The 25,453-nt window shown below is 60.2% G+C and overlaps 1 protein-coding gene across 8 annotated transcripts in view; it reads right to left on the reverse strand.

The window, feature by feature from the left end:
• MYO1C (myosin IC) overlaps window positions 1-25,106 on the reverse strand; it is a 32,695-nt gene extending 7,589 nt beyond the window's left edge. The window contains exons 1-24 of one of the 8 annotated variants that reach the window (XM_045375693.3): window positions 24,885-25,106; window positions 15,911-16,066; window positions 15,376-15,491; window positions 14,616-14,814; window positions 14,351-14,431; window positions 12,337-12,516; window positions 12,159-12,257; window positions 11,218-11,331; window positions 11,056-11,127; window positions 10,423-10,542; window positions 10,220-10,302; window positions 9,901-10,006; window positions 9,707-9,787; window positions 9,322-9,413; window positions 5,572-5,666; window positions 5,448-5,494; window positions 5,247-5,327; window positions 2,444-2,549; window positions 2,228-2,345; window positions 1,540-1,653; window positions 1,388-1,464; window positions 862-930; window positions 676-760; window positions 417-576 (exon numbers count right to left, since the gene is read on the reverse strand). In XM_045375693.3, coding sequence (XP_045231628.1) covers window positions 417-576; window positions 676-760; window positions 862-930; window positions 1,388-1,464; window positions 1,540-1,653; window positions 2,228-2,345; window positions 2,444-2,549; window positions 5,247-5,327; window positions 5,448-5,494; window positions 5,572-5,666; window positions 9,322-9,413; window positions 9,707-9,787; window positions 9,901-10,006; window positions 10,220-10,302; window positions 10,423-10,542; window positions 11,056-11,127; window positions 11,218-11,331; window positions 12,159-12,257; window positions 12,337-12,516; window positions 14,351-14,431; window positions 14,616-14,814; window positions 15,376-15,491; window positions 15,911-16,036 — 2,421 coding nt within the window. In that variant the 5' untranslated portion in view covers window positions 16,037-16,066; window positions 24,885-25,106. Of the gene's footprint in view, window positions 1-416; window positions 577-675; window positions 761-861; window positions 931-1,387; window positions 1,465-1,539; window positions 1,654-2,227; window positions 2,346-2,443; window positions 2,550-5,246; window positions 5,328-5,447; window positions 5,495-5,571; window positions 5,667-9,321; window positions 9,414-9,706; window positions 9,788-9,900; window positions 10,007-10,219; window positions 10,303-10,422; window positions 10,543-11,055; window positions 11,128-11,217; window positions 11,332-12,158; window positions 12,258-12,336; window positions 12,517-14,350; window positions 14,432-14,615; window positions 14,815-15,375; window positions 15,492-15,910; window positions 16,067-17,488; window positions 17,549-17,851; window positions 17,945-18,994; window positions 19,120-22,737; window positions 23,035-23,380; window positions 23,463-23,798; window positions 24,041-24,178; window positions 24,353-24,884 lie in introns of those variants that run through there. The other 7 variants (XM_045375689.3, XM_045375690.3, XM_045375691.3 and 4 more) reach the window with 7 other exon arrangements.
• Between the last annotated feature and the right edge of the window lie 347 nt (window positions 25,107-25,453).

Consider the following 25,453-nt stretch of genomic DNA (forward strand, 5'->3'; position numbering starts at 1 on the left):
TATAATCCCAGCACTTCGGGAGGCCGAGGTGGGTGGATCACCCGAGGTCAGGAGTTCAAGACCAGCCAGGCCAACATGGTGAAACCATATCTCTACTAAAAATAAAAAAATTAGCTGGGCGTAGTGGCAGGTGCCTGTAATCCCAGCTACTTAGGAGGCTGAGGCAGGAGAATCACTTGAACCCGGGAGGCAAAGGTTGCAGGGAGCCAAGATCACGCCACTCCCTGGGCGACAGTGTGAGACTCCATCTCAAAAAAAAAAAAAAAAAAAAAAAAGAGAAACCTTACTTTTCACTGCCCAGCTCTGGTCCGGGCCCTCCGTGAGCCCCTCCCTGACCGATCCTTTGGCCCCAAGAAATCAGACCCTTCTGCTGTGTACTTTGATGGTCCCTAACTTGGCAGGGGGTGCCCACAGACCTCACGCAGGGCAGGTGGGGGTGTGGGCCAGGAGGTGTCCAGGACATTCCGGGGCAGCTGCCGCCGCAGGTTTAGCAAAAAAGAGGTGCGCACGTGGTCCAGGAAGAAGGCGTTCTCAGGGCAACGGGGGGCGTGGCGCAGGATGAAGCCTCGGATGAGCCTGGGGTCGGGGGCCAGACAGGGTTGAGGGAGAGGAGGCTGGTGGTGAACCCCCCACACGCCCTGCTCTGCAGCCCCCACAAGGCACCCTGGTGCTCACCGCCGGATGGTCTGCGCTGCCCACTTCCTCTTGGTTGCCTTCCTCCGGCCCAGCGTTCCACGCCACCACGACTGGATGCAGATGGCTGTCGTGGAGACCACAGATGGCTGACCTCCATCTTCTTACCATGGTGGCCTCCCCTGGCCCCAGACCCCGCCCCTCCTGAAAACCCATGGGCCCACGAACCTGATCGCTTCACCCGGAGGAATTTCTGCCGCCAGTGAAAGCCCCTCCAGGCAGCTTGGATCTTGGTGGCTGCAGTTGGGAAAGAAAGGCAATTGGCCAGAGCGCGGGGAGCCAGCTGGGAGCCTGGTGCCGTCTACACTCCATGAGTGGCATGAATGGGACAGTGGCCGAAGGAGCCAGCGAGCAGCAGAGTAGTGAAGAAGAATGAATGTGGGGACTGCCCGGAGAAGGGGGGGCAGTGGGTGCGATGGTGGGCGTGAGGCTGGAGCTGGTAGGGAGGGGGTTCCAAGTCAACTAGTGGACTCCCTGGAGGAGGACTCCCTGGAGCTGGGTGTGGGGCTGGAGCTGGTAGGGAGGGGGTTCCAAGTCGACTAGTGGACTCCCTGGAGAAGGACTCCCTGGAGCTGGGTGTGGGGCTGGAGCTGGTAGGGAGGGGTGGACTCCCTGGAGAAGGAGCCCAAGGGAGTGACTTCCCTGCTTCCCGGAACAGACCCCGTGCGGCAGGAAAGGTGGGCTTCTCTCTCACCTAGGCTCTGCCGCCGGACCTCCAGGGCATCCTCTGTGGCAAACAGGGTCTTGGGGAAGCGGATGAAGATCTTGGTCCTGGGAAAGCAGCAGTGATCAGCCTGGGGTTGCCACCCCTATTCCCCGCAGGCACCTGGCATGGGCACTACTCACCTGCCCATCTTGTACTCTTCTGGCTTGTAGCCCAGGTGCCGGACCAGCACAGCCACCCCATCCTGTGGCCGTCCTGCCCACGTGGGCCACGTCTCTGGGCACAGTGACTTGTACCTGGGGATAGGAGGGGCAGGAATGCACGCGGTCCCCACCCACCCCAGTTAGCAGCCTGCTCTGGGCACCCACTGGGTGCTCCCATTGACTCGTTCACAGCTCGCAGGAGGCTCACTCGGTCACTGCCCCCATTTTAAAGATGAGGAAACCGTTCTTATCTACCTAAGGCCAAGTAACTAGGAAGTGGCAGAGATGAAATTCACACCGTTTGGCCCCCCAGACCCCCGACTCAGAAGAACCACAAAGCCGCTCCACCCTTTCTGAGCCGCTTGGAAGCTGCCCTACAAGGCTTGCTACCGCCTGCCCCTGATGCCCGGCACGTGGACGTAGGCCTCCTGTACCCCTGAGCGAGCGCTCCCGGAGGGCACGGCCAGGGGAGCCGGTCGTTCTGTCCACCCAGCTTGATGTCAGGTCTGCAGCACCAAAGGTTCCTAGCACGAGGCCCCCAGCAGCCCAGGACCTCCGCGTCCACATTTCTAAAATGGGGCCGAGAACCCCTGTCTGCCCTCATGGGACCTAGGGGCTCCTACGCTCCCGCTCCCCTTCCCCGGCACCAAGCCGGACCTGCCCCTACCTTTGCAGGAAAGCTTCGTATTTGCGGCGATAGGCAAAGCCGGCTCTGCGCACGCGCAGGTTCTCCATCAGCCCCAGGTACTTCACCTGGTGCCGGATCAGCACCTCATCAAAGCGGCCTGGGGGAGGGGGAGAGCCACGGTCAGCGGGCTGGCGCTGACAGTCTGTCAATTGCAGGGGAGGCCCGGCCCCTAAGTCCCCCGTGGGAGGGGCCTACCGGGCTGTTTGGCATCATTAGGCTTGATGCAGCGGACGTAGGCGGGCTCCTTGGACTGCAGGATCTCCACCAGCTGCAGGAGGCTCATCTTGAACTGGGTGGCGACCTGGAGAGCCGAGAGGCATGGAAGGTTGGCCGGAGCTGGGCTAAAGCTGCTGACCCCAGCAGCGAGTACCCCACTCCTCCGGCTAGTGACGCAAGCAACAGCCCCTGATTCGGCCTGGCCCTTATTCCTCCCACCGCACATTCCTCACCGCAGAGGAGGGGGCCAGACTCCACCCTTACCCTCCGGCTGGGCGAGGGACCGTAGTCTCCGAGCCTCACTCCAGTCTAAAACTCCTGCTCAGGTCTCCCAGCAACCTCAATGCTACACCTCCCATTAGTGACCCTTCTTTTTCTTTCTAGAACTTCAGGGCTGCGTTCCTGAACAGCGTGTCCCATGCTACACATTCAGCTATTATCTGGGTACGCTGCTCTGCAGGATCTGGAAGGATCTCAGGCCTGGCGGAGGAACACACTCTTTAGCAAAGACTCACAATTCCGTGTGGTCCGAGAGTAGCAGGTGAGTGCCTGGGGGTTCTGAGAGCCCCACAAAGGGACAGCTCATCCAGTCTGAGGGGTAGGGAGCACCAGGAGGCGTCTTCTAGAAATGACGCTCGGCTGAGCTTTAAAGGGTAAGGAGGGGCGGCTGCAGTGGCTCACGCTTGCAGCAGTGGCTACAGGGAAAGACTGAGGGGAAGCTGCTAAGTACTCCGGCAAGATCCACTGGCTGGAGGAGGGGGACAAGGAGAAAAAAGAACTAAGGGGCCGGGTGCGGTGGCTCACGCCTGTAATCCCAGCACTTTGGGAGGCCGAGGCGGGCGGATAACCTGAGGTCGTGAGTTCAAGATCGCCTGGCCAACACGGTGAAACCCCCGCTCTACAAAAGTTAGCTGGGCATGATGGCAGGTGCCTGTAATCCCAGCTACTTGGGAGGCTGAGGCAAGATAATTAAGTGAACCTCCCACTTGAGCCTGGGAAGCAGAGGTTGCAGTGAGCCCAGATTGCGCCACTGCACTCCAGCCTGGGTGACAGAGCGAGACTCCGTTTCAAAACAAAAAAAGAACCAGGGATGACACCCAAGTTTCTGGCTTGGGAGACTGGGCTAGTGATCCCTGTCCTGAGTTAGGGAGAGAAGGAGAAAGCCTGGAGGGGGAGATCAAGGGCCCGTTTGTTACAGACCAGTGGGGTCTAGGGTGCCCGGGGCCATCTAGGGGAAGAGGATGAGATACGTGAGTCTGTGGCTTGTGGGAGAGGCCTAGGCGGGAGGGTGTGCAGGCATCCACAGCAGGGAGACGCTAGGGCCAGGAGTATGTGGGCACTTAAGGAGAGGGTGGGGCAGACAGCAGCAGCGGGCAGGGGCCCAGGGAGCCAGACCCTGGGCGGCATGATGCCTGCATGCCCTCCCTGCTAGGCAGTCTGGCTTCCACCTCCCTATGGACCCACTGACCTCACTCTTCTGGGGCTCCCTCTTCTTGCCAAGCCCAACAGCCGTACCTCTGCCCCCAGCTCGCTGGAGCTCTCCCTGCACCTGGCACCCTGGCCATGCCTGCCTTTCCCGGTCCTTCTCCTTGATGCCATGGCTTTCCCGCTCACCTCCTGGCCTTTTTAGACTCTGTGTCTGGATTGGACCCTGACTATAGGTTCATCTGACATTCCCAAGTCATCTCCAATGCCTCCTCCTCCAGGGAGCCTCCCCAACCCCTCACCCCTTCCGCCCTGTCAGGCCGTTTGCTGTTCCCTTTTTTTTTTTTTTTTTTTTTTTTGAGGCGGAGTCTTGCTCTGTCGCCCAGGCTGGAATGCAGTGGCCAAATCTCAGCTCACTGCAAGCTCCACCTCCTGGGTTCACGCCATTCTCCTGCCTCAGCCTCCCGAGTAGCTGGGACTACAGGCGCCCGCCACCTCGACGGCTAGTTTTTTGTACTTTTTAGTAGAGACGGGGTTTCACCGTGTTAACCAGGATGGTCTCGAACTCCTGACCTCGTGATCCGCCCGTCTCGGCCTCCCAAAGTGCTGGGATTACAGGCTTGAGCCACTGCGCCCGGCCGCTGTTCCCTCTTCTAAGTTTGCAAAGCACCCTGTGCACGTTGCTGCAGGCACACCCACTCATTCTGGTACCTCAGTGCCTGGCAGCGTCTGCTATAAATGTCTGCTGAGTGGGTGGACACATGACAGCAGCCACACAGAGGCAGCTGTCAACACAGGGACACCCACAGAGACAGAGGTACACACGGATTCCCCTACAGACACAGCCCACACTTAAGACACATGGCTCCACTCTAGACACAGCACACACACACACACAAGTAGGCAAACAGGGATGGGCGCGGTGGCTTACACCGGTAACCCTAACACTTTGGGAGGCCGAGGCAGGTGTTTCACCTGAGGTCAGGAGTTTGAGACCAGCCTGGCCAACATGGTGAAACCCCATCTCTACTAAAAATACAAAAAATTAGCCGGGTGTGGTGGCAGGCACCTGTAATCCCAGCTACTTAGGAGGATGAGGCAGGAGAATCGCTTGAACCCGGTAGGTGGAGGTTGTAGTGAGCCAAGATTGCGCCACTGCACTCCAGCAAGGCTCTGTCTCAAAAAAAAAAAAAAGTAGGCAAAGAGGCACCTAAGGCAGCCCCCTACAGACACCTGCATATGTGCACACAGGCTCCAACACATGTTCACACGCACGCTGCCAGCTCCCAGGCTCACGCAGGCCCTCATGCATGTTGGGGTGCACACACCCCTGTGCCCGGTCCCTCCACCTCCTCACCGTCTCTGGCCGCTTCTTGTCACTGAGCTCGCTCCGGTCGAAGCACTGGCTCATAATGGGATTCTTCGAGCTACACATGGTCTGTGTGGGCAGAGCCGGGGTCAGGGAGGGGCACAGGGACAGGCAGGACAGGCTCCTGGACACAGGTGCAGAGCTGTGGGCTACCACCACCCCCACGCCAGCCTCCCGGGTCCTCCTCACCTCCTTAAGGTTCCGGAAGAGAAGGTCATTGTTTTTGTCCAGAAACCCTGGGAGGGGAGAGCAGGTGTGAGGTGAGACAGCCTCCCTGCAGGCCCCGGTGGGGACACAGCCCCAGAACCCTCACCTGTCACGCTGTAAGTCACCTCCCCAGCGTAGTGCAGAAGGCGGAATTCCCCTCGGCCCAGAGATTTCCGGGTCCGCTGGTCAGCCAGCTTGTGCCTGGGGGTGATGGGGTGGAAGCTGCAGATGGCCGGCCTGAACCAAGCCCTCTGCCTGCTGAAGGGGCTTCAGGAACAGGAACCAGCCACGTAAAGAGCAGGCGCACCCCAGGCCGGGCACGGTGGCTCACGGCTGTAACCCCAGCAGTTTGGGAGGCCGAGGCAGGCGGATCACAAGGTCAGTAGTTCGAGACCAGCCTGGCCAATATGGTGAAACCCCGTCTCTACTAAAAACACAAAAATTAGCCAGGCATGGTGGTGGGCACCTGTAGTCCCAGCTACTTAGGAGGCTGAGGAAGGAGAATCGCTTGAACCTGGGAGGTGGAGGTTGCAGTGAGCCAAGACTGAGCCACTATACTCCAGCCTGGGTGACAGACCAAGATTCCGTCTCAAAAAAAAAAAAAAGAGCAGGCACACCCCAGGGCTGGGTCACTGAGGCAGGCCAGGCAGAGCCAGTGGCCTCCCTGCTCAGAGCAGACCACAGAGGCTCAGAGAGGTAGATGGCCCTGGTCGGGGCCACACAGTGCCAGGACTGGGAACTTCACCATCTGACGGCCAGGGCACACTGCAGGGAGGGCAACTCGCGTTGCTTCCGGCTGCTGCGGGCTCTGCTCAGAAGGCGGTGGTGAGCTGCCCACTACTTCTCAGAACGGAATCTGCCGCCCCAAGAGAGCACTAAAGTCTTAGGCATGTTTATACCCTTTGGCCCACTTGCTACTTTTTTTTTTTTTTTTTTTTTTTTTTTTTTTTTTTTTTTTTTTGAGACGGAGTCTCGCTCTGTTACCCAGGCTGGACTGCAGTGGCCGGATCTCAGCTCACTGCAACCTCCGCCTCCCGGGTTCACGCCATTCTCCTGCCTCAGCCTCCTGAGTAGCTGGGACTACAGGCGCCCGCCACCTCGCCCGGCTAGATTTTTGTATTTTTTAGTAGAGACGGGGTTTCACCGTGTTAGCCAGGATGGAGCTGCCACTTGCTACTTTTAAGAACTATTTCAAGCAGCTAACCAGAGATACAAAGATGGAAGGCACGAGATGTCTGTGGCAGCCTTGTGATTCCAGCAGAAACCCGGTGGCTGGCCAGGGGCCCCGAAGAGCTGGCTGAGAGAGGGGAGTATCTGTGGGTCAGAGCCACTCCAGGAAGAGTTTTGAGGAAAATTTTCTGTTTGATGATACAGGAAAATGTGCAGGATATAGCATTACCCTGAGCCTTATACACAAGAAGTTCTTGTCTATGAAAAAAATGCATAGAAAAAGGCAGGAGGGAAAGGCAGGAGGGAAATGCCTCACACGGTTATCAGCCGTGGCCTTTGGGCAACAGAATCACAGGTGGCTTTTGCGTACAGTCCAACTTTGCGCTAATGAGCAATATTATTTTTATAATCAGAAACAAGTTTTTAGTATTTATTATTTAACGAATCAGGCAGCCCCTAAACCAGAACAGATTCAGAGAGACTCCCAGAAACAAGTTTTTTTTTATTTGAGATGGAGTCTGGCTCTGTCATCCAGGCTGGAGTGCAGTGGCGTGATCTCAGCTGACTGCAACCTCCACCTCCCGGGTTCAAGCGATTTCCCTGGCTCCCGAGTAGCTGGAATTACAGGTGCCCACTACCAGGCCTGGCTAATTTTTGTAGTTTTAATAGAGACGGGGTTTCGCCATGTTGGCCAGGCTGGTCTTGAACTCCTGGCCTCAGGTGATCCGCCCACCTCGGCCTCCCACAGTGTTGGGATGACAGGCGTGAGCCACTGTGCCCATCCAGAGACAAATTTTCAATATCTTTTTTTTTGTTGTTGTTGTTGAGACGGAGTCTCGCTCTGTCGCCCGGGCTGGAGTGCAGTGGCTGGATCTCAGCTCACTGCAAGCTCCGCCTCCCGCGTTCACGCCATTCTCCTGCCTCAGCCTCCCGAGTAGCTGGGACTACAGGCGCCGCCACCTCGCCCGGCTAGTTTTTTGGTTTTTTTTAGTAGAGACGGGGTTTCACCATGTTAGCCAGGATGGTCTCGATCTCCTGACTTTGTGATCCGCCCGTCTCGGCCTCCCAAAGTGCTGGGATTACAGGCATGAGCCACCGCGGCCGGCCTCAGTATCTTATTATGCAAAAAATACTCATGGATTTGGCATTCAGCAGCCCTGGGACTGACCCCAGCTCGGCAACCTAGATGAGAGGTAACTTCGGGGAAGTGCCTCTGCCTCTTGGAGTCTCAGTGAGAAAACACCAAGAACCCCTCCCGGAGCGGCCGCAGGAGAAGCTACGACGTGCACGGCACGCGTGAGACCGCGCTGGACAGAGGCACTTACTCCTGTTCCCACCTCGCCCCACCTCAGGGGATTCCTTCAATAAAAAGCAGTTTCCAAATAAGGAAAAATCTCAGCAAGGTTCTTTTATTTATTTATTTTTTGAGACAGAGTCACGCACTTTGGCCCAGGCTGAAGTGCAGTGGCGCGATCTCGGCTCACTGCAAGCTCCGCCTCCCAGGCTCAGGCCATTCTCCTGCCTCAGCCTCCCGAGTAGCTGGGACTACAGGTGCCCGCCACCTCGCCCGGCTAGTTTTTTGTATTTTTTTTAGTAGAGACGGGGGTTTCACCGTGTTAGCCAGGATGGTCTCGATCTCCTGACCTCATGATTTGCTTGCCTTGGCCTCCTAAAGTGCTGGAATTACAGGCATGAGCCACTGAGCCTGGCCTAGCAAGTTTCATTCTCAAAAAAGAACAGGGGCTGGGCGCGGTGGCTCAAGCCTGTAATCCCAGCACTTTGGGAGGCCGAGACGGGTAGATCACGAGGTCAGGAGATTGAGACCATCCTGGCTAACACGGTGAAACCCCATCTCTACTAAAAAATACAAAAAACTAGCCGGGCGAGGTGGCGGGTGCCTGTAGTCCCAGCTACTCGGGAGGCTGAGGCAGGAGAATGGCGTAAACCCGGGAGGCGGAGCTTGCAGTGAGCTGAGATCCGGCCACTGCACCCCAGCCTGGGCGACAGAGCAAGACTCCGTCTCAAAAAAAAAAAAAAAAGAACAGGGAGGAAGCCAGGCTACTAGCATCTTTCTTTTTTTTTGGGTCGAAGTCTCGCTCTTGTCACCCAGGCTGGAGTGCAATGGTGAGATCTCAACTCACTGCACCCTCCACCTCCCGGGTTCAAGCGATTCTCCTGCCTCAGCCTCCCAAGTAGCTGGGATTACAGGTGCCTGCCACCACGCCCAGCTAACTTTTGTATTTTTAGTAGAGACGGGGTTTCACCATGTTGGCCAGGCTGATCTTGAACTCTTGACCTCAAATGATCCACCCACCTTGGCCTCCCCAAAGTGCTGGGATTATAGGTGTGAGTTACCACGCCCAGCTGTTTTTTTTTACTTTTTGAGATAGGCTCTTGCTCTGTAGCCCAGGCTGGAGTGCAGTGGGTTGATCCTAGCTCACTGCAGCCTCAAAACTGCAGGGCTAGTGATGCTCTCGCCCCAGCCTTCTGCACAGATGGGACTCCAGGTGTGTGTCAGCGTGCCTGGCTAAGCTTCTTAGTTTTTGGACACACATGAGGGGTCCTTAACTCAGCACTTGGTCACCTCCTTGTGGCTGGTGTTTTGGGATCGGGGAGGGACTCCCGCACTCTGCAGGTTCTGCCACAAGTGAGTCCTCGCCCCCAGCAGCCCCGCGGCCCCACTCACGTCAGGAAGTGTGGATGGTGCTTGACTGTGTCCTCCAGTTTCTCTAGGAAGGTCAGGTCCGTGGCCTCCCCGGGGCGCAGACACTCCTCATCCTGGGGGGTGTGGCACAGGGGGAGGGACATATGGGGGAGGGGCCAGAGAGCATAGAGGATTGGGGTCACCATGCTGGGAGGCTCAGACACAGGGGAGGGGGCAGATCACTGGGAGCCTCCATAGAGCTTCTGACCGGGGCGGCGCCTCCCTCCATCCGCCATTCACAGCCCTGCCCTGTCTTTACTCAGCCCCAGACTCTGGCCCTCTGTGGACCAGCCTGGAGAGAACGGAGAACGGGGACATCCTCCCACCCAGCCTCCAGCACGAGGCCTTGAAGGCACAGAGGACTCACCAAAATCGAGATGATGCCCTTAAACTTCTCCTCCACCAGATCACAGATGATCTTGTTGTTGAAATACTGGACGGGCTCCCACTGAGGGGCAGAAAGGAAGGCAGGCATCACCGTGGTGTCCTGGCACCCTCTCCCAGGGGCCCCGATGCCCAGGCTCCCCATGGCCCAGAGAGTGCCCTCAGGCTTGCACACACCGCGATGCCCTCTGCCTCGTACTCCTCCTGCTCCGACTTGAGCGTGAGCTCGATGAAGAGCTGCTGCAGCTTCTCGTTGCAGTAATTGATGCAGAACTGCTCAAAGCTGTAAGGAAGGAGAAGCGTCCACAGTGGCTCAGTGGGGACATAGGACCAGCAGAGGGGAAAGGCTGGACGAGGCCCCTGAGCATAGGAGGTGAGACACAGAGCCAGTCCCCGGCTGGCTGGGGAGTCACGGGGCAGGAATGAGAGGCTGGGGGACGGAAGAGAGGGAGCAGGACAGGAGCCTGGGAGGAGACGGGGGAAACGTGGCACTGACCTGTTATGCTGAAACACTTCGAAGCCATAAATATCCAGGAGCCCGAGAACCGTGGTACTCCGCCAGCTGGGGCTCTCCGCATCCTAGGGCAGTCATTCAACCGAAGGCGTGGACCCCTGCGTGTGCCAGCCCCACCCCGCAGCCCCCCGCCCCACTGATGGCCCTCCCTCCTGCCTCGGGAGCAGTGTGGAGTGAGCCCTCACCTTGGAGGCCAGCGACCTGTTGATCTTCCCCACGAGCCAGGTAAAAGTGCGGCTGTACACAGCCTTGGCGAGAGCGTCTCGCGCATAGGCGGCCTGCTCCAGGTTCAGCGGGCTCAGGAGCTGTGGGCGCAGCGTGAGGCAAGGAGATGAATGCCACACAGCTCTTGCATCCCACCTGCCCCCAGGCTCAGGCAGACCAGGAAGCCGTCACCACTCTGCACGCCCAGCTCCAGCGAGCCTGTGGTGTGGGGAGGGGTGCTGGTAGTGGGACCTCAGGGAGGACAGGTGGCCGCCCCAGTGGGAAGGTGGTAGAGGGACAGGTCTGAGTAGCTGGGATGACAGACGCCCACCACCACACCCGGCTAATTTTTGCATTTTAGTAGAGATGGGGTTTCACCATGTTGGCCAGGATGGTCTCGAACTCCTGACCTCAGGTGACCCACCCTACCTCAGCCTCCCCAAGTGCTGGGGTTACAAGCATGAGCCACTGTGCCTGGCTCTCTGCTTCCCTGAGCAGCCTTCCTTCCATCCCTCCAGCACTGCTGAGGGGACCAGGCAAAGGGGAGTGATGGGAGTAGGGGCTGCTTTGGAACACCTGCCCCTCCACACCCGAGGGCAAAGGCCCGGCCTCACCTCCTCCCCCTTGGCGATGATCTTCCTGTGTGTCAGGGCTTCTCGCAGCGTCGAGCCTTCCACGCTGAGGAGCTGCCAAGGGCAGGCAAGGATGTGGTGAGGGCGCACCCCCAGCCCCCACCCCCGCTGTCCTTCCCTTACCCTCTGCCCGCCCCTGCTCACTCTGGTCAGATACTTCAGTTGGTTCTCGGTGGTGACCTGGGCATTGCTCTCCTCGTCGGCAGCAAAGTGGATGTTACCCAAATGCAGGACGCTGGCCACGATGCTCAGCAGGTCCTGGGGAGCAGGCCGGGGGCAGGAGTGGGTGAGAGGGGCCAGAGAGCCCCAAGAGGGCAAGTAGCGGATGGCCATGCAGGGGTGGGTGGTGAAGTGTCTGAGAGGAGAAGGGGCTGGAAGTGGGAATGGGTGTTAAAGGTGGAAGGTGATTCTGGGGGTGGGCCAGGCACAGTGGCTCACGCCTGTAATCCCAGCGCTTTGGGAGGCCGAGGCGGGCAGATCATCTGAGGTCAGGAGTTCAAGACCAGCCTGGCCAACATGGCGAAGCCCCCATCTTTGCTAAAGATACAAAAATTAGCTAGGTGTGGTGGCAGGTGTCTGTAATCCCAGCTACTCAGGAGGTTGAGGCACGAGAATCACTTGAACCTGGGAGGCAGGTGTTGCAGTGAGGTCAGATCGCGCCATTGCACTCCAGCCTAGGCAAAAGAGCGAGACTCCATCTCAAAAAAAAAAAAAAAAAGGAGCCGGGCGTGTTGGTTCATGCCTGTGATCCCAGCATTTTCAGAGACTGAGGCAGGTGGATCACCTGAGGTTGGGAGTTCGAGACCAGCCTGACCAACATGGAGAAACCCTGTCTCTACTAAAAATACAAAAAATTAGCCAGGCGTGGTGGCCACCTGTAATCCCAGCTATTTGGGAGCCTGAGTCAGGAGAATCGATTGAACCCGGGAAGCGGAGGTTGCAGTGAGCCGAAATTGCACCACTGTACTCCAGTCTGGGTAACAAGAATAAAACTCTATCTCAAAAACAAAACAAAACCAACAACAAAAGAAGGAAGTTTTGGGGGTGTGAGAGGAGGAAAGGGAGGGTCCTGGAAAAGGCCTCACCTCCACTTCATCCTCAGTGAAATCGATGACTGTCAGAGCCTTCCTGACCACCTTCCAGTCACTCTTGTCGTTGATGGAGGAGACTTTGGCACACTGGCCCTAGAGGAAGAGCACGGCTGGGTTACAGCCCTGGCCACAGATCCCTGGGTGGCACCTGCCCTGCCTGCCAGCCACTCACCTTCACCAGGTACAGGTAGCTCTGGGGGTTCCGTTCCAAGCCCAGCCTGCGAAGAGTCTCCTCCTCACCCCCCTCCAGCAGCTGGTAGAAGACGTGGAAGTTCCGCTCCCCGTGATTCTGGTGCACCACTCGTGACTTTTCCAGGAGGTAACTGAGGATATGGCCACCCACGGGGGCACCCTGTGGGCAGGGCAGGGCATAGGCCTGGTCGGGGGAGTGGGAACAGAGCCATCTGCCCGTCTTCTCCCCTGACTCCTGGTCTTGGGCAGCCAGACCTGGGCGCCAATTCCAGTCCTGCCACTAGCTGTGTGGGCTCAGGCACGCCACCCACGCTGGACTCAGTTACTTCATCTAGGAAATGGGGAGATTCAACTCCATCCACCTGGATGCCTGACAAGCATCGCAAATTCAGCAGGCCTGAAACGGAACACCGGACCTTCCCCCTCTTCAAACGAGCTCCTTCCTGCTAGTGTCCGCCCATCGTGGTCAGTGGTGAGTACATCCTTCTCGTTCAAGCCAAGGCCCTGGCAGTCGTCCTGCAAGCCTGTTTTTCTTCCATACCCTACATCCAGTCAGGCAGCCGATCCTGCTGCCTTAACTTTTAAAACATCCAGAATCCAATCACTGCACCACACTGGTCTGAGCCACCGTCACCTGTCACCTACACGATGACATCAGCCTCCTAACCGGTTTCCCTGCTTAGCCTGGTTCCCCCACCATCTATTCATCTACTCCCAATCTCCCAGTGAAGCAGCCAAAGTCTTTTTTTTATTTTTGGAGACAGGGTCTTGCTCTTTCACTCAGGCTGGAGTTTTTCACTGCAGCCTCAACCTCCCAGGGCTAGGCTGGAGTGCAGTGGTGAGATCTCAGCTCACTACAACCTCCGACTCCCAGGTTCAAGTGTTTCTCCTGCCTCAGCCTCCTGAGTAGCTGGGACAACAGGTGCCTGCCACCACGCCTGGCTAATTTTTGTATTTTCAGTAGAGACGGGGTTTCACCATGTTGGCCAGGCTGGTCTTGAACTCCCAACCTCACGTGATCCACCTGCCCCAGCCTCCCAACGTGCTAAGATTACAGGCGTGAGCCACCTCACCCAGCCCAATGACTCCCCTTCTACTCAGAGTTTTAAAAAAAAGGCCAGGCGCGGTGGCTCACACCTGTAATCCCAGCACTTTGGGAGGCCGAGATGGGTGAAACCCCGTGTCTGCTAAAAATACAAAAAATTAGCCAGGTGTGGTGGCGGGCGCCTGTAGTCCCAGCTACTCGGGAGGCTGAGGCAGGAAAATGGCGTGAATCTGGGAGGCAGAGCTTGCAGTGAGCTGAGATCCTGCCACTGCACTCCAGCCTGGGCGACAGAGTGAGACTCCGTCTCAAAAAAACAAAACAAAACAAAACAAAGGTTCTTGCAATGACCCAAAAGGGCCTGCACCATGTGACCTCTCTCTGTTCTCAGGCCCCTGCTCTCTTCTCTGGCCGCTGTGGCCTCCGTGCTGTCCTGGAACACTTCCAGGACCCTCGTATCTCAGGGCTTTTGTCCTGGCCCTTCCCGCTGCTTGGACAGGCACCTGCACAGCCTGCTTCTTCGTCTCCATCAAGCCATTATTTTTTATTTTTTCTAGAGACAGGGTCTCACTCCGTCGCCCACGCTGGAGTACAGTGGTGTGATCACAGCGTAGGGTAACCCTGGACTCCTGGCCTCAAGCAATCCTCCTGCTTCAGCCTCCAGAGTAGCTGGGACAACGGACATGTGCCACCCCACCCAGCTGTCACTTTAAAATGCCACTGTCTCAGTGGGGCCTACCCTAATACGACCACACCTGCCCCCCACTCCTTACTGCGTTGTATTTTCTGCCACAGCCTCAATTTCCCTGTTTATTGTTTATCACCCTGCAAGGCAGGAGTTTTGTTTGCTTTGTTTTACTGCTGGAATTCCAGCACCTGGAATAGTCCCTGGTACCTAGTAGGTGCTTAACCTACTGAATGGGAATCCTCTCGACACACACATCCATGGTACCTTGAAGTCAAACTGCACATCCATGTACTTCCCGAACCTGCTGGAGTTATCGTTTCGGAGGGTCTTGGCATTTCCAAAGGCCTAGGAGTGGACGGGGGTATGAGAGACACCTGGCACTCTCCTCCTGCCCTCCCCACCCCGCTATGTAGCTACTGCTGCCCCTCCCCTCCCACACTGGGCTTCTCTCCCGGCCCCTCCCCTCCCGCACTGGCCTCCTCTCCCGGCCCCTCCCCTCCCGCACTGGCCTCCTCTCTGGGCCCCTCACCTCCAGCACTGGGTTGCTCTGCAGCAGCCGGTCTCGCACAGCACCTCCGCGCTCGGGGGCTGGGCAGGTCTCTGCATAGAACTGTAGCAGCCTCTTGGTGGCCTCGGTCTTGCCTGCCCCACTCTCCCCAGAGATCATCACTGCCTGGTCCCGACGCTCTGTACGCAGTGCTCGGTATACAGTGTCGGCCACGGCAAACCTGGGGCAGAGGCTCGTCAGGGAGTTCGGTGGGGGGGGGCCAAGCGGAGCCCCACAGGGAGTCCCGCTCCCACGTCTGGGTGGCGTCCTCTCGTGAGTGGAAGTCTAATACACCCTTGAGGATGTATTGAGGATGGGGACTGGGGGTCCCTCGCAGGTGTGGGCCATGGGAGATCTGTCACAGCTGAGAATGGGCGTCACTGCCAGTGGGAAGATTGAGATGATCTCACAGGTGGGAGTCTGGAGGTCACTTAGGTGGAGGCTGGAGTCACTCATAGGTAGGGTTCGGGGGGTCTTCACAGGTGGGGTTCAGAAGTCACTAAGATTGGGTGGCCACTCCCAGTTGGGGAACAAGTCATGGGTGTGAGGTGGGGTATGGACTGAGTCCCACCCAGATGGAGTTGAGTTGTGACACTCATCTCTGGTCACTCGGGGGTGAGAAACTGTGGGATTCCTCACAGCTGTGGCGCAGGAGGTCAGGATCATTTTAGAGTAAGGGTTGGGTGGGGTCACTTCAGATGGAGACAGAGGGGTCGCTCCCAGAGGGGCTGGGGTCACTCACAGATGAGGGGGCACTTCATAGAAGCTGACGCCACGGTAACGCTCCATGTGCTGCCGGCTGTAGATCTGCAGGTCCCGGTAGGGGTTGACAGAGACCAGGACGGGGCCAATGTAGGTCTGGGGTTGGGGGAAGAGGGTCAAAAGTTGATCCCGGGCCAGGTGCGATGGCTCACGCCTGTAATCCCAGCACTTTGGGAGGCCGAGGCAGGCGGGTCACCTGAGGTTGGGAGTTCGAGACCAGCCTGACCAATATGGGGAAACCCCATCTCTACTAAAAATACAAAATTAGCCGGGCATGGTGGCACATGCCTGTAGTCCCAGCTACTCGGGAGGCTGAGGCAGAATTGCTTGAACCGGGGAGGAGGAGGTTGCAGTGAGCCAAGATTGTGCCACTGCACTCCAGCCTGGGCAACAAGAGTGAAACTCCGTCTCAAACAACAAAAACAAGTTTATCCTGGTGACCCCTGGTGTCTCCTTCCCCTCTGCCCTGTGTCTGTGACCCCAGCACCCCTGCCATCTCCCCACAAGGGCCTCACATAGATGAGGTTCTCCCGAAACCGCCGCCGCAGGTTCTCGATAAAGGCGGCCTCGCTGGTGAAGTTCTCCAGCAGGACGAAATCCTGCACCCCCACCCGGTCACGGGCAGTCAGCGCACTCTCCATGGTCACCCGAACCCCGTCACTGCCCAGGGCCTGCAGAGAATGGGCCACAGAAGAGGGTCAGAGTCATGGGGGACCAGGCAAGGCCACTTCTCCTCCACTGCGCCTGTGGGACTGAGAGGGAACGCAGGGGCTTGTGGACTCAGGGCTGGACATGGGACATGAGCCTGATGGGTGCGGAAGGCCTGGGTGTGGAGGGCCTGGGTTTGGAGGGTCTGGGTGTGGTGGGCAGGGTGCAGAAAGCCGGGTGTGGAGGGCCTGGGTCCGGGTGTCGCAGCACAGGGATCACCGAGGCTGCGGGCACAGAACAGAGACCACATGAAGCACTTGGGTCCCGGTGTGTACACAGGGCACGGACGCACGCAGGACCAGAGGGCAGAATCTGGGAGGTGCCGGTTTTGGGTGGAGAAAGGAGCGGATCACAAGAAGGAACTCCTTGAAATAGCAGAAAGACTGCTCTGTGGAGCTTGGACCAAGCCCCTCCTCTCTCTGGGCTGCTTCCTCCTCAAAGAGGAGGAGTTAGACCAGGTGACTTCAGGTCCCTTAGCTCTGAGCCACGTGTGACAGGTGCTTTGGAGGACAAATGGCTCAGGGTCAATTCTGCAGGCAGAGTGGGGCCGTCTCTCCCATGGGGACCCAGCCACATCTCCACAGGTAGAGCGTCTCGCACCAAGGAAGAGGTTACTCCCAGACTACACCAGAGGGGTTCCCCCGGAGGGCCTCCCACCCCAGCTGGGCTCAGCCACCCACTCCAGAAGGCGGGGCCTCCCTCGCATGGCTGGGGCCACTCCCTTTCCTCCAGCTGCCGAACTCCCCAGGCGCCTCCTCCACTGAGTCCTGAGAAGCCTCAGGGGATGGGGGGTTTACCATGGAAAGCCCAGCTGCCTCTGGGTCCCACTGGAGGGCTCAGGAAGACCCTCGCCCCACAACCAGGGCTGAGATGGATCCCCCTCCAAACAGGGTCTCAGGGCTCCAGAAAACGGACACCCAGAGTATCCAGGGTCAGAGAAGAACAAGGTGGTGGTGACTGGGGGTGGATCCCAAAGGGGCCGCCGGGTGTCCTCTGACCACAAAAGGCCCAGATTCCTGGCCTGGGGCGTCACTCCGGGCCGGGCCGGGGGCCTGCCCCTCCCAGGCTTGTCCTCCCCGCCCCGCTCCAATCCCGCGCCCAAGCGGCTGCCAAATCCGGCCGCGGTCCCCGCCCCCTCGCCCTCGGGTCAGGGGTCTCCGCGTTCTCAGGCGTCCCCGGCAGCTCCTCGTCCGGCCCCCCGGGTCCAAGCGTCCCGCGCGGCCCTCCCCGCCTCGGCCTCCTCCCCCTGCAACTTCCCGGGACGTTTTTCCACACGGAATTCCTGGGCCGCGCCCGCTTCCTGGCGAGGCCGAGGCGACGCCGCGAGGCGGGGAGGGGCGCCCGGGACCCTCCGCCCCGCCCTGCCCTGCCGCCCCCCGGCTCACCGACGCCCGGTAGCGCATCCTGCCCCGCCGGCCTGGCGCCCGCTCTGCTGCCCGCGCTCTGGGTCCCGGGCTCGGCGGCGGCGGCGGCGTCAGCGAGGGAGGGCCCGCCCCCCGCACCGCCCCCACCAGGGCCCCTGAAGCGCGGGGCTTCCCCGGCCTCCCTCGCCTCCCGCGCGGCCGGGCTGGGGTCCCCGCCAGGTGGGGTTGGTGGAGGTGGGGGTGTTGGGGGGGGTCCGCGGGCGGGGCCGGGGGCGGGCGGGGCGGGCTCCGCCTGAGTCAGGTTTTCCAGGAGGGACGCCGTTGGTTCCAGGGTGGAGCCCGGAACCCGCGCGGCCGCCGCGTCTACACCGACCCGGAACTCACTTCCGGGCCTGGGACGACACTCCGCGGCGGGCTCGGGTTCTGGGCGGGCACCGAGGCCTGCGGGTCCCAGAGGAAGCGGGATTTCCCTCCCCCAACCCCCGAACTCGAGTCCCGGGAAAGTTAAAAATAGAACCAATGTCCAAATACGGCCGGCGAGCCTGGCGGGCGGAGCGTTCTCCGTGCGGGACGCCGTCCACCCACACGCGCCGGGGCCTGGCCGGAGCCTCGAACCCAGGAAGATCTTGGTTTTCCTCGTCAGCACGGAGCGCGTGCCCCAGGGACAGGGACGGCCACCGGGTGCCCTGGCTGAGCGCGCGGAGTCCTCGGCACCTCTGGAGGGCTCAGTTCCCCCCTCTGGGAAATTCGCGTATCCCCGCCCACGGCATTTGGGGCCCACAGCCTCTCCCCACCCGAGGCACCCCACTCGCCTCTGGGCCCGGGCCTCCTCCCTCTCCTTTTTTTTCTTTTTTTTTTTGAGACAGAGTCGCGCTAGCTCCCACGTTGGAGTTCAGTGGCGCGATCTTGGCTCACTGCAACCTACGCCTCCCGGGTTTAGCGATTCTCCTGCCTCAGCCTCCCGAGTAGCTGGGATTACAGGCACCCGCCACCACACTCGGCTAATTTTTGTATTTTTGGTAGACACGGGGTTTCATCATGTTGGCCAGGCTGGTCTCGAACTCCTGACCTCAGGTGATCCACCCGCCTCGGCCTCCCAAAGTGCTGGGATGACAGGCGTGAGCCACCGCGCTCGGCCCATCTCCCTCCCTGCTTTGAAGGGGACCTCTCTCGTCTCTCCGGATCTCCGGGACGCCCCCCAACTCCGAACCGGCCTTGGCAGCCCCGCCCTCGCTGGGCTCTGCGGGCACCACACTCCCTCGCCTGGGGCAAACCTTGGCTCAGATCCCACCGCGGGCAGGGGCGGAGACGTCTAGAGCCAGCAAAAGCTGGTGCTTCCTCGCGGTGGGACTCTGAGCTAGTCACTTAACGTTTCGGCTTCTGTTCCTCATCCCCAACATGAGGTTAACACAGGCCTAGAAGGGCCGTTGGGTGGCCTGAGATAGAGCGCGAAGGCATCTCCCAGACCGCTCTAGACCCCGCTTCCCACACCCACCGCCTTCCCTCGGCCGGACGCTCATTCCTCACTTGCTTGCGGGCAGAGGCCTACTGAGAGTCAGGCCCTGGGCCACGCTTCCGATCCGGTGAGGAGAGCCTCAGGCGCGTCTACAGGCACCTGCCTGTCCTACCAACGCAACGGCAGACACAGACTCGCCCTGGGGGGGTGGGCAGAGCCGGGACCCAAAGCCCCAGCGCCCCACCCCCAGCTCGCGGACGCCGCTCCCTGGGGAGAGGGCGAGGCTGCGGCAGGTGCGGGCTGGATCCTCGCGGGGAAGGCTAGTTACTGCAACAACAGCCCGGCCGGAGCGGCGGCCCCGGGGACCCCCAAGCGGGGGCGCCAGCTGGTGGGGGCAGGGGAGCGGGGAAGGGGAAATGGGGGCGTCTCGGGCAGAGGCGGGGGAGGGCGGGAGGAGGCGCCCGCTGCGGTGCCCCCAGGTTTAAAATCCAGAGGGAGGGCCAGGCGCGGTGGCTCACGCCTGTAATCCCAGCGCTTTGGGAGGCCGAGGCAGGCGGATCATCAGAGTTCAGGAGTTCGAGACCAGCCTGGCCACATTGGCGAAACCCCGTCTCTACTAAAAAATACAAAAATTAGCTGAGCGTGGTGGTAGGCGCCTGTAATCCCAGCTATTCGGGAGGCTGAGGCACGAGAATCGCTGGAACTCGGGAGACGGAGGTTGCAGTGAGCGAGATCACACCACTGCATGCCAGCCTGGGCGACAGAGCGAAACTCCGTCTCCAAACAAAACAAAACAAGAAAAATCTAGAGGGAGCAAGGAGGGGACCCAGCCTCCAGCCCGCCCAGGGGTGGGGAGCGCCTTAGAAGACGGGGCAAAGGGTCCAGAGAGCCCCTGCCGGAAGCTCAGCTCCCTCCCTGCCCGGCGAGGCGTGGGGGACCCGGGTCGGGGGCGTGGCCGGAGCCTGCGGAGGCGCGGCCAGAGGGAGGGGCGGAGCCTCGCGGCCGCAGTGTTCGCCCCGCCCCTCCACGTCACGCGGTTGGAATGAGGGGAATCCGCGCGCGGAGGGGTCGGGCCCGCTTCTTCCAGATCCCCGGCCGCGCCGCCGCATTCCCGGGATGCCCGCTGGCGCCCCCGCAGCCACCGCCCGGCGGCGGAAGGAGGGGGCATCGCCGCCGCTCGCGCGCCCCAGGGCGGCTCCAGCCCTGGCAACCCGGGGCCTGCCCCGCCTCACTGGACGGAAGCGCGATCCCGGGGCAGGGAGGGAAGCGGAGAACCGGGCTGGGAAAGACGCCGCGGCTGAGGCTGCAGCGCCAGGCGCCTCCTGCGTTCTCCGCGCTTTTTTAGGTTCCTCCCTTCAGTGCCCCCAGCCAAGCCATAAGGTCTGTATGATCACTCCAGCGCAGAAGAAATCGAGGCTGGGCAGGTGACTTTGTGCAAGGTCTCAAGAGGAGTGGGACTGGAACCCAGGCACTCGAACGCCTTACAGCCGGGCTGCCCTGAGCCTCTTTGTGCGTTATCAGGGCTATCAGGGCTGAGACCTTCAGTGAGTGACACGGTACAGGCCCCTGTCGGTGTCGTGTGATTCTATTATGTCACATGTGGGCCTTAGGAGTGGGCCAGGGCTCTGGGCCTAGAGGTTCCCTGCAGGCCATGGCCCCTGAGTGACCTAGGAGACTTCTTCCCCAAGGCTGCCTCTGAGTCTTCTCCCACCTGGGGAGGCGTTTACTGGAACCACAGGGGATGGGGTGGCCCAGCACACCTGGGCAATCTTGTGCCCTTCGGATCCTATAGGCCAGGTGCCTACAAGCCTGACTTCTGGGCACAGCGGGAACCTCATGTTCCCCCAGCCTATGGGCACCCAGATCTTGCCGTGGGGTAGGGGTGTTGGGGGCTGGGAGGAGGTGTCATCTGAGGCACCCAGGACTGCTGCTATAAACCGATGTCCACCGAGCCCCTGAGGCAGCAGAAAGACCGTCTCATGGTGGCACAGTGCTGGGCAGCACAGAGCAGGGACTCAACTTCTATTTATTAAACAAATCTTAGATCTGAGCCTGGCTGCCCACCAAGGACCACTCCAGGCCTCAGGGAACTGTTGTGAAGGGAAATGGGGAGGAGAAAGTGGTGACTTAGGGTCTCTACCCTGATTGCTCACAGGGCTTCAGTCAAGGACTGTCCATTCTAGCTTCACAACCATGGGCCTTCGGCTGCCAGACACCTCTGCCTGGGGGGTCCAGCAAACGTGAACAGAGGCAAGGTGCAGTGAGTGGCTCACGCCTGTAACCCCAGAACTTTGAGAGGCTGAGGCAGGAGGATCTCTTGACGTCAGGAGTTCAAGACCAGCCTGGGCCGCATAGTGGTGAGACTCCTGCCTCTAGAAAAATTTTTTTAAAAAATTAGCCAGGCATGGTGCTGTGTGCCTGTGGTCCCAGTTACTCGGAAGGCTAAGGTGGGAGGATTGCTTGAGCCCAGGAGGTTGAGGCTGCAGTGAGCCGTGATGGTGCTACTGCACTCCAGCCTGGGTGCCCCAGAAGACCCCTGTCAAACAAACAAACAAAACAATAAACCCATAACATGTTAACATAAATTTGTATAGGGGAAAAAAAGTAAACGGCCCAGGAGCAGTGGCTCACACCTGTAATCCCAACACTTTGGGAGGCCAAGGCAGGCAGATCACTTGAGGTCAGGAGTTCCAGACCAGCCTGGCCAACATGGTGAAACCCTGTCTCAACTAAAAATACAAAAATTAGCAGGGTGTGGTGGCGCACGCTTGTAATCCCAGCTACTTAGGACACTGAGACAGGAGAGAATCGCTTGAACCTAGGAGGCAGAGGGTGCAGTGAGCTGAGATCGCCCCACTGCACTCCAGACTGAGTGACAGAGCAAGACTCTGTCTCAATAAATACATAAATAAATAAACAAACAGGGCCTTTGACCCCTAACCTGTACTCCCTGTTCAATGTCTTTGTAGAGAGAAGGGTGGCACTTTAAGCTGGTCATCACAGCCTGGCATTAATAGGCCTGCTCTCCTCCCTCCACTCCTCACACTAAGTAGTCACAACCTGCTAAAACCTCACCTCCAGGCCGGGCGAGGTGGCTCATGCCTGTAATCCCAGCACTTTGGTAGGCCTAGGTGAGCGGATCACGAGGTCAAGAGATTGAGACCATTCTGGTTAACACGTTGAAACCCCTTCTCTGCTAAAAATAAAAAAAAATTAGCTGGGCGTCGTGGCACGCGCCTGTAATCCCAGCTACTCGGGAGGCAGAGGCAGGAGAATAGCTTGAACCCAGGAGGCAGAGGTTGCAGTGAGCTGAGATCGCACCACTGCATTCCATCCTGGGTGACAGCGAGACTCCTTCTTAAAACAAAACACACCAACAACAAAAACATAAAACAAAAACTTCACCTCCATCACTGCTCCTTACTTGGGCCAAGACAGCAGCCTCCTAACTGGACGCCTTGCCTTCCTCCTACCAATCCATTTCCCCTCGGGCAATACAAATCAAAGCAACACCTCATGTTCACAGAGTGAAGGTTTAGGGCACCCTCCATGTGCCAGGCCCATGATTCACACTCACTGCTGCTTACCGGGACCCTGCCTATGAACTCCCGAGACACCCCTGCTGTCCTCAGTTTACCCCACTGCTCCTGCATTCCGGTGTGCCAGGTGGCCCGCTCCAGTCCCCTCTGTCCCCACCCCTCCCCTCCCACCCACAACACGCAGCCAGGAGGAGTCTTCGCACCGTCGCCAGCCAGTCCAAGCTTCAGTGCTTGCACCTGCGGCTTCCCCAGCCCGGGGCACCCTCCTTGCCCACCTCACGGAGACTAGGCTCAGGTGTCACCTCCTCCAGAACCCCTGCCTGATTCTCCCGAACACGCCGCGTCTCCTTATCGCACCCCGCAGGAGTCAGCTGTTTCCCTGTCAGTCCCTCCCAGGAGACGGCTCCCACTCCCTACACCCAGCGAGGCACACGGTGGGGCTCAGTCACCCCTTCCCGGCCCCCTGGAAGAATGAATGAATCTCAGAGGCAGGAGTGTCCGCGGGAGGCCGGAGCGTGAGGACCGAGGGCCGCGTGGCCAGCCTCATTCTCCGGCCACACTCGGGGCGCGCTGGGCCCCAGGGGCGGAGAACGGGAAGGGGCGGGTTCAGGCGGCTTCTCCGGAACCCAGAGGCAGAGCAGGGCTGCGGGCGGGGCCCGAAGGGCGCGCGGGGTCCTGGGTCCTGCAGCCCAGGCCGCTCTTCCCCGCCTCCCGCTCCCCGCAGGTAAATCTAAGTCTCCACCAGGCTGCGCCGGCGCCTCCGGGTCCTGGGACCCCCGCACGGGTCCCCCCGGCCGCTCTTCGGCCCCAGCGATCCCCGGCCGTGACCCCCGCTTCCCGCACTGCGGCTCCCGGCCCGGCCGCCCGCTCCCCACACCCGCCCCCCGCGGCCGCCGTCCCCGCGCCCCGAGTACCCACCGGCTTGGCTCTTCCGGCGCGGGCGGGGGCCGGGCTGGGCGGCGTGGCGGGCTCGAGGATCCGCGGCCCGGGCGCACTCTCCCCGCCCAGGGCCCGCCGGGGGCCGGGCCGCAGCCTGTCGTCATCCCGGGCAGGGCGCGCACCCTCCGGCCCCGCCCCACCCCAGCCCGGCCGCGTCCGCGAAGCCTGGATGCGGGCGGCCCCCGCCTCGGCCGGTTCCCGGGGCAGCCGCGTCCGGCCACAGCGAACACGCGCGCGCCCCTCCGGCCGAAGACCCGGCTCCCCGCCGCGGTGCTGGGGGCGCGGGGGCGCCTGACTTTATCCCTCCTCCGGGCCCTTTGCATCTCCAGCCCCTTCCCTGCGGACCGGGTCAGGGCCGCGCTCCCCGGTTTCCACCCACCCATGTCCCTTCACCCACCTCCCACACCGTCCTCCTGTTCTGAGTCTTGGGAGGTCCCAGCCCGGCGGACTGGAGAGGAGCTTCCATGCCCTCATCCTTCGACCTCACAGCAGCCGGCACTTGCCTTTTGTGCCCAGTATTCACAGTTCTGCCCACTGAGGTTCAGGAAGCTGGAGGAGTCAAGCCCAGACCTCCACTTCCAAAAATCCTGCTGCTGGTGGCGCTTACATCCTTACTCTTCCACTCACCCCGTCTTGTTCAGTCTGTGCTGGCCCCATCCAAGGATTGGAACCCCTCCCCCTCTGCTCACCTCTTGCCCTAGGGCTCTGCTTGAGAGGGGCTGCCCGGCCCTGGGGAGATACTCCACCCTCCTCCCAGCCCCGAGCATCCCAGCTTACAAGCTTGCAGGGCCTGTGGGGATGAACCACGCGGATGATCTCCCCGGTGGGTACCAGCTCCACTTGCAGCGCCATTCCGCCCTGCGGAGAGCCAGCGCCCTGGGCACTGGGGCCTGTGAGCAAAAGCTGCTGCCCACTGGCTGGCTCTGACCGTTCCAGGAGCCAGGAACCTATGGCCTAACGCCGGGATGGCCACTTGGTTCTGCTTCAACTCCAGCCCCAGGGGATGTGGCTGGTCCAGCGCCTCAGGACACAGCTGGAGCCGTCCAGGTCTGATTGGGAGGCCTCTTGGCCCGGATGGTTGGAGCAGGAAGAGGAGGGGCTGGTGATGGAGGAAATGCCTGTTGTCCCAGGTAACCAGAGGAGCCCATGCAGCCACCCACGGGGGACCCTGGGCTCCAGGTCAAAGGGTAGGACGCCTTTCCCCTTCCCCCGCCACCCCCCAGCAGCTCTATGGCTGGGCCCCTCCTCCTGCCACTGTCTGGTACCAGCTAAAGCACAGGGCCCACTCCCCAAACCAGAAGGCATGCCCTCCCCTAGGCCAAGAGGACCCCTCAGTGCACACTGCCTTTCCTGCACATCCCCTCAACCGGCCGTCCCCCACAGCAGGTGAGCCCCCACCATGAGTTTGAGTGGCCAGGGCTGCTGGGGGCTGGTCGTGCTGGGCAGAGGGCGTTGTCCCACTGGGAGAAGACTCTTGTCTTACCCTCCTCCGAGCCTCAGAGCTTGTGAGGTGAGTTCCTGAGTTCCCTGGGTGTGGCAACCTCTAGCTCTGTTCATCCTTGCATTTCGACAGTACCCCCAGGTGACCCCCCACCCCTGACGTTCCTGCTTTTCTATTTTTACTGCTGCTAAATCACAGCTGACACTTTCCTGGCCTGAGACTGAGCCCTCCGGTCTCCAGCCATTCCTTAGAGGAAGTCAGAACAGGGAAGTGGATAGGGGAACAGACCTTTCCAGAGGGAGAGGCTGGCATAGGAAGGGCCGAGTCCCGTGGGCGTGTGCTGGCACTGACAGCCCCATAGGCAGGGGCCTTCCCCTCGGCACCCTTCTGTCTCCCCACAGCTTCCCCCGCCCCAGAAAGGCTAGCAAGCCCTCCTTCCTTCCTCCAGGAAGCACATCTATCCAGGGCAGGCTCATCCCCAGCGGCCACACAATGGCCCTTATCAGCCGTGGAGCCAGGCGTAGACCCAGTGCACACCAGGTCTCACTTATTTCCTGTTTCCACCCAGTGGGTCGGGGTGGACCCAGAGCGGCCATATCCTGACTGGGGCC

This window comes from Macaca fascicularis, chromosome 16 (genome assembly GCF_037993035.2).
Source record: "Macaca fascicularis isolate 582-1 chromosome 16, T2T-MFA8v1.1".
Lineage (NCBI taxonomy): Eukaryota > Metazoa > Chordata > Mammalia > Primates > Cercopithecidae > Macaca > Macaca fascicularis.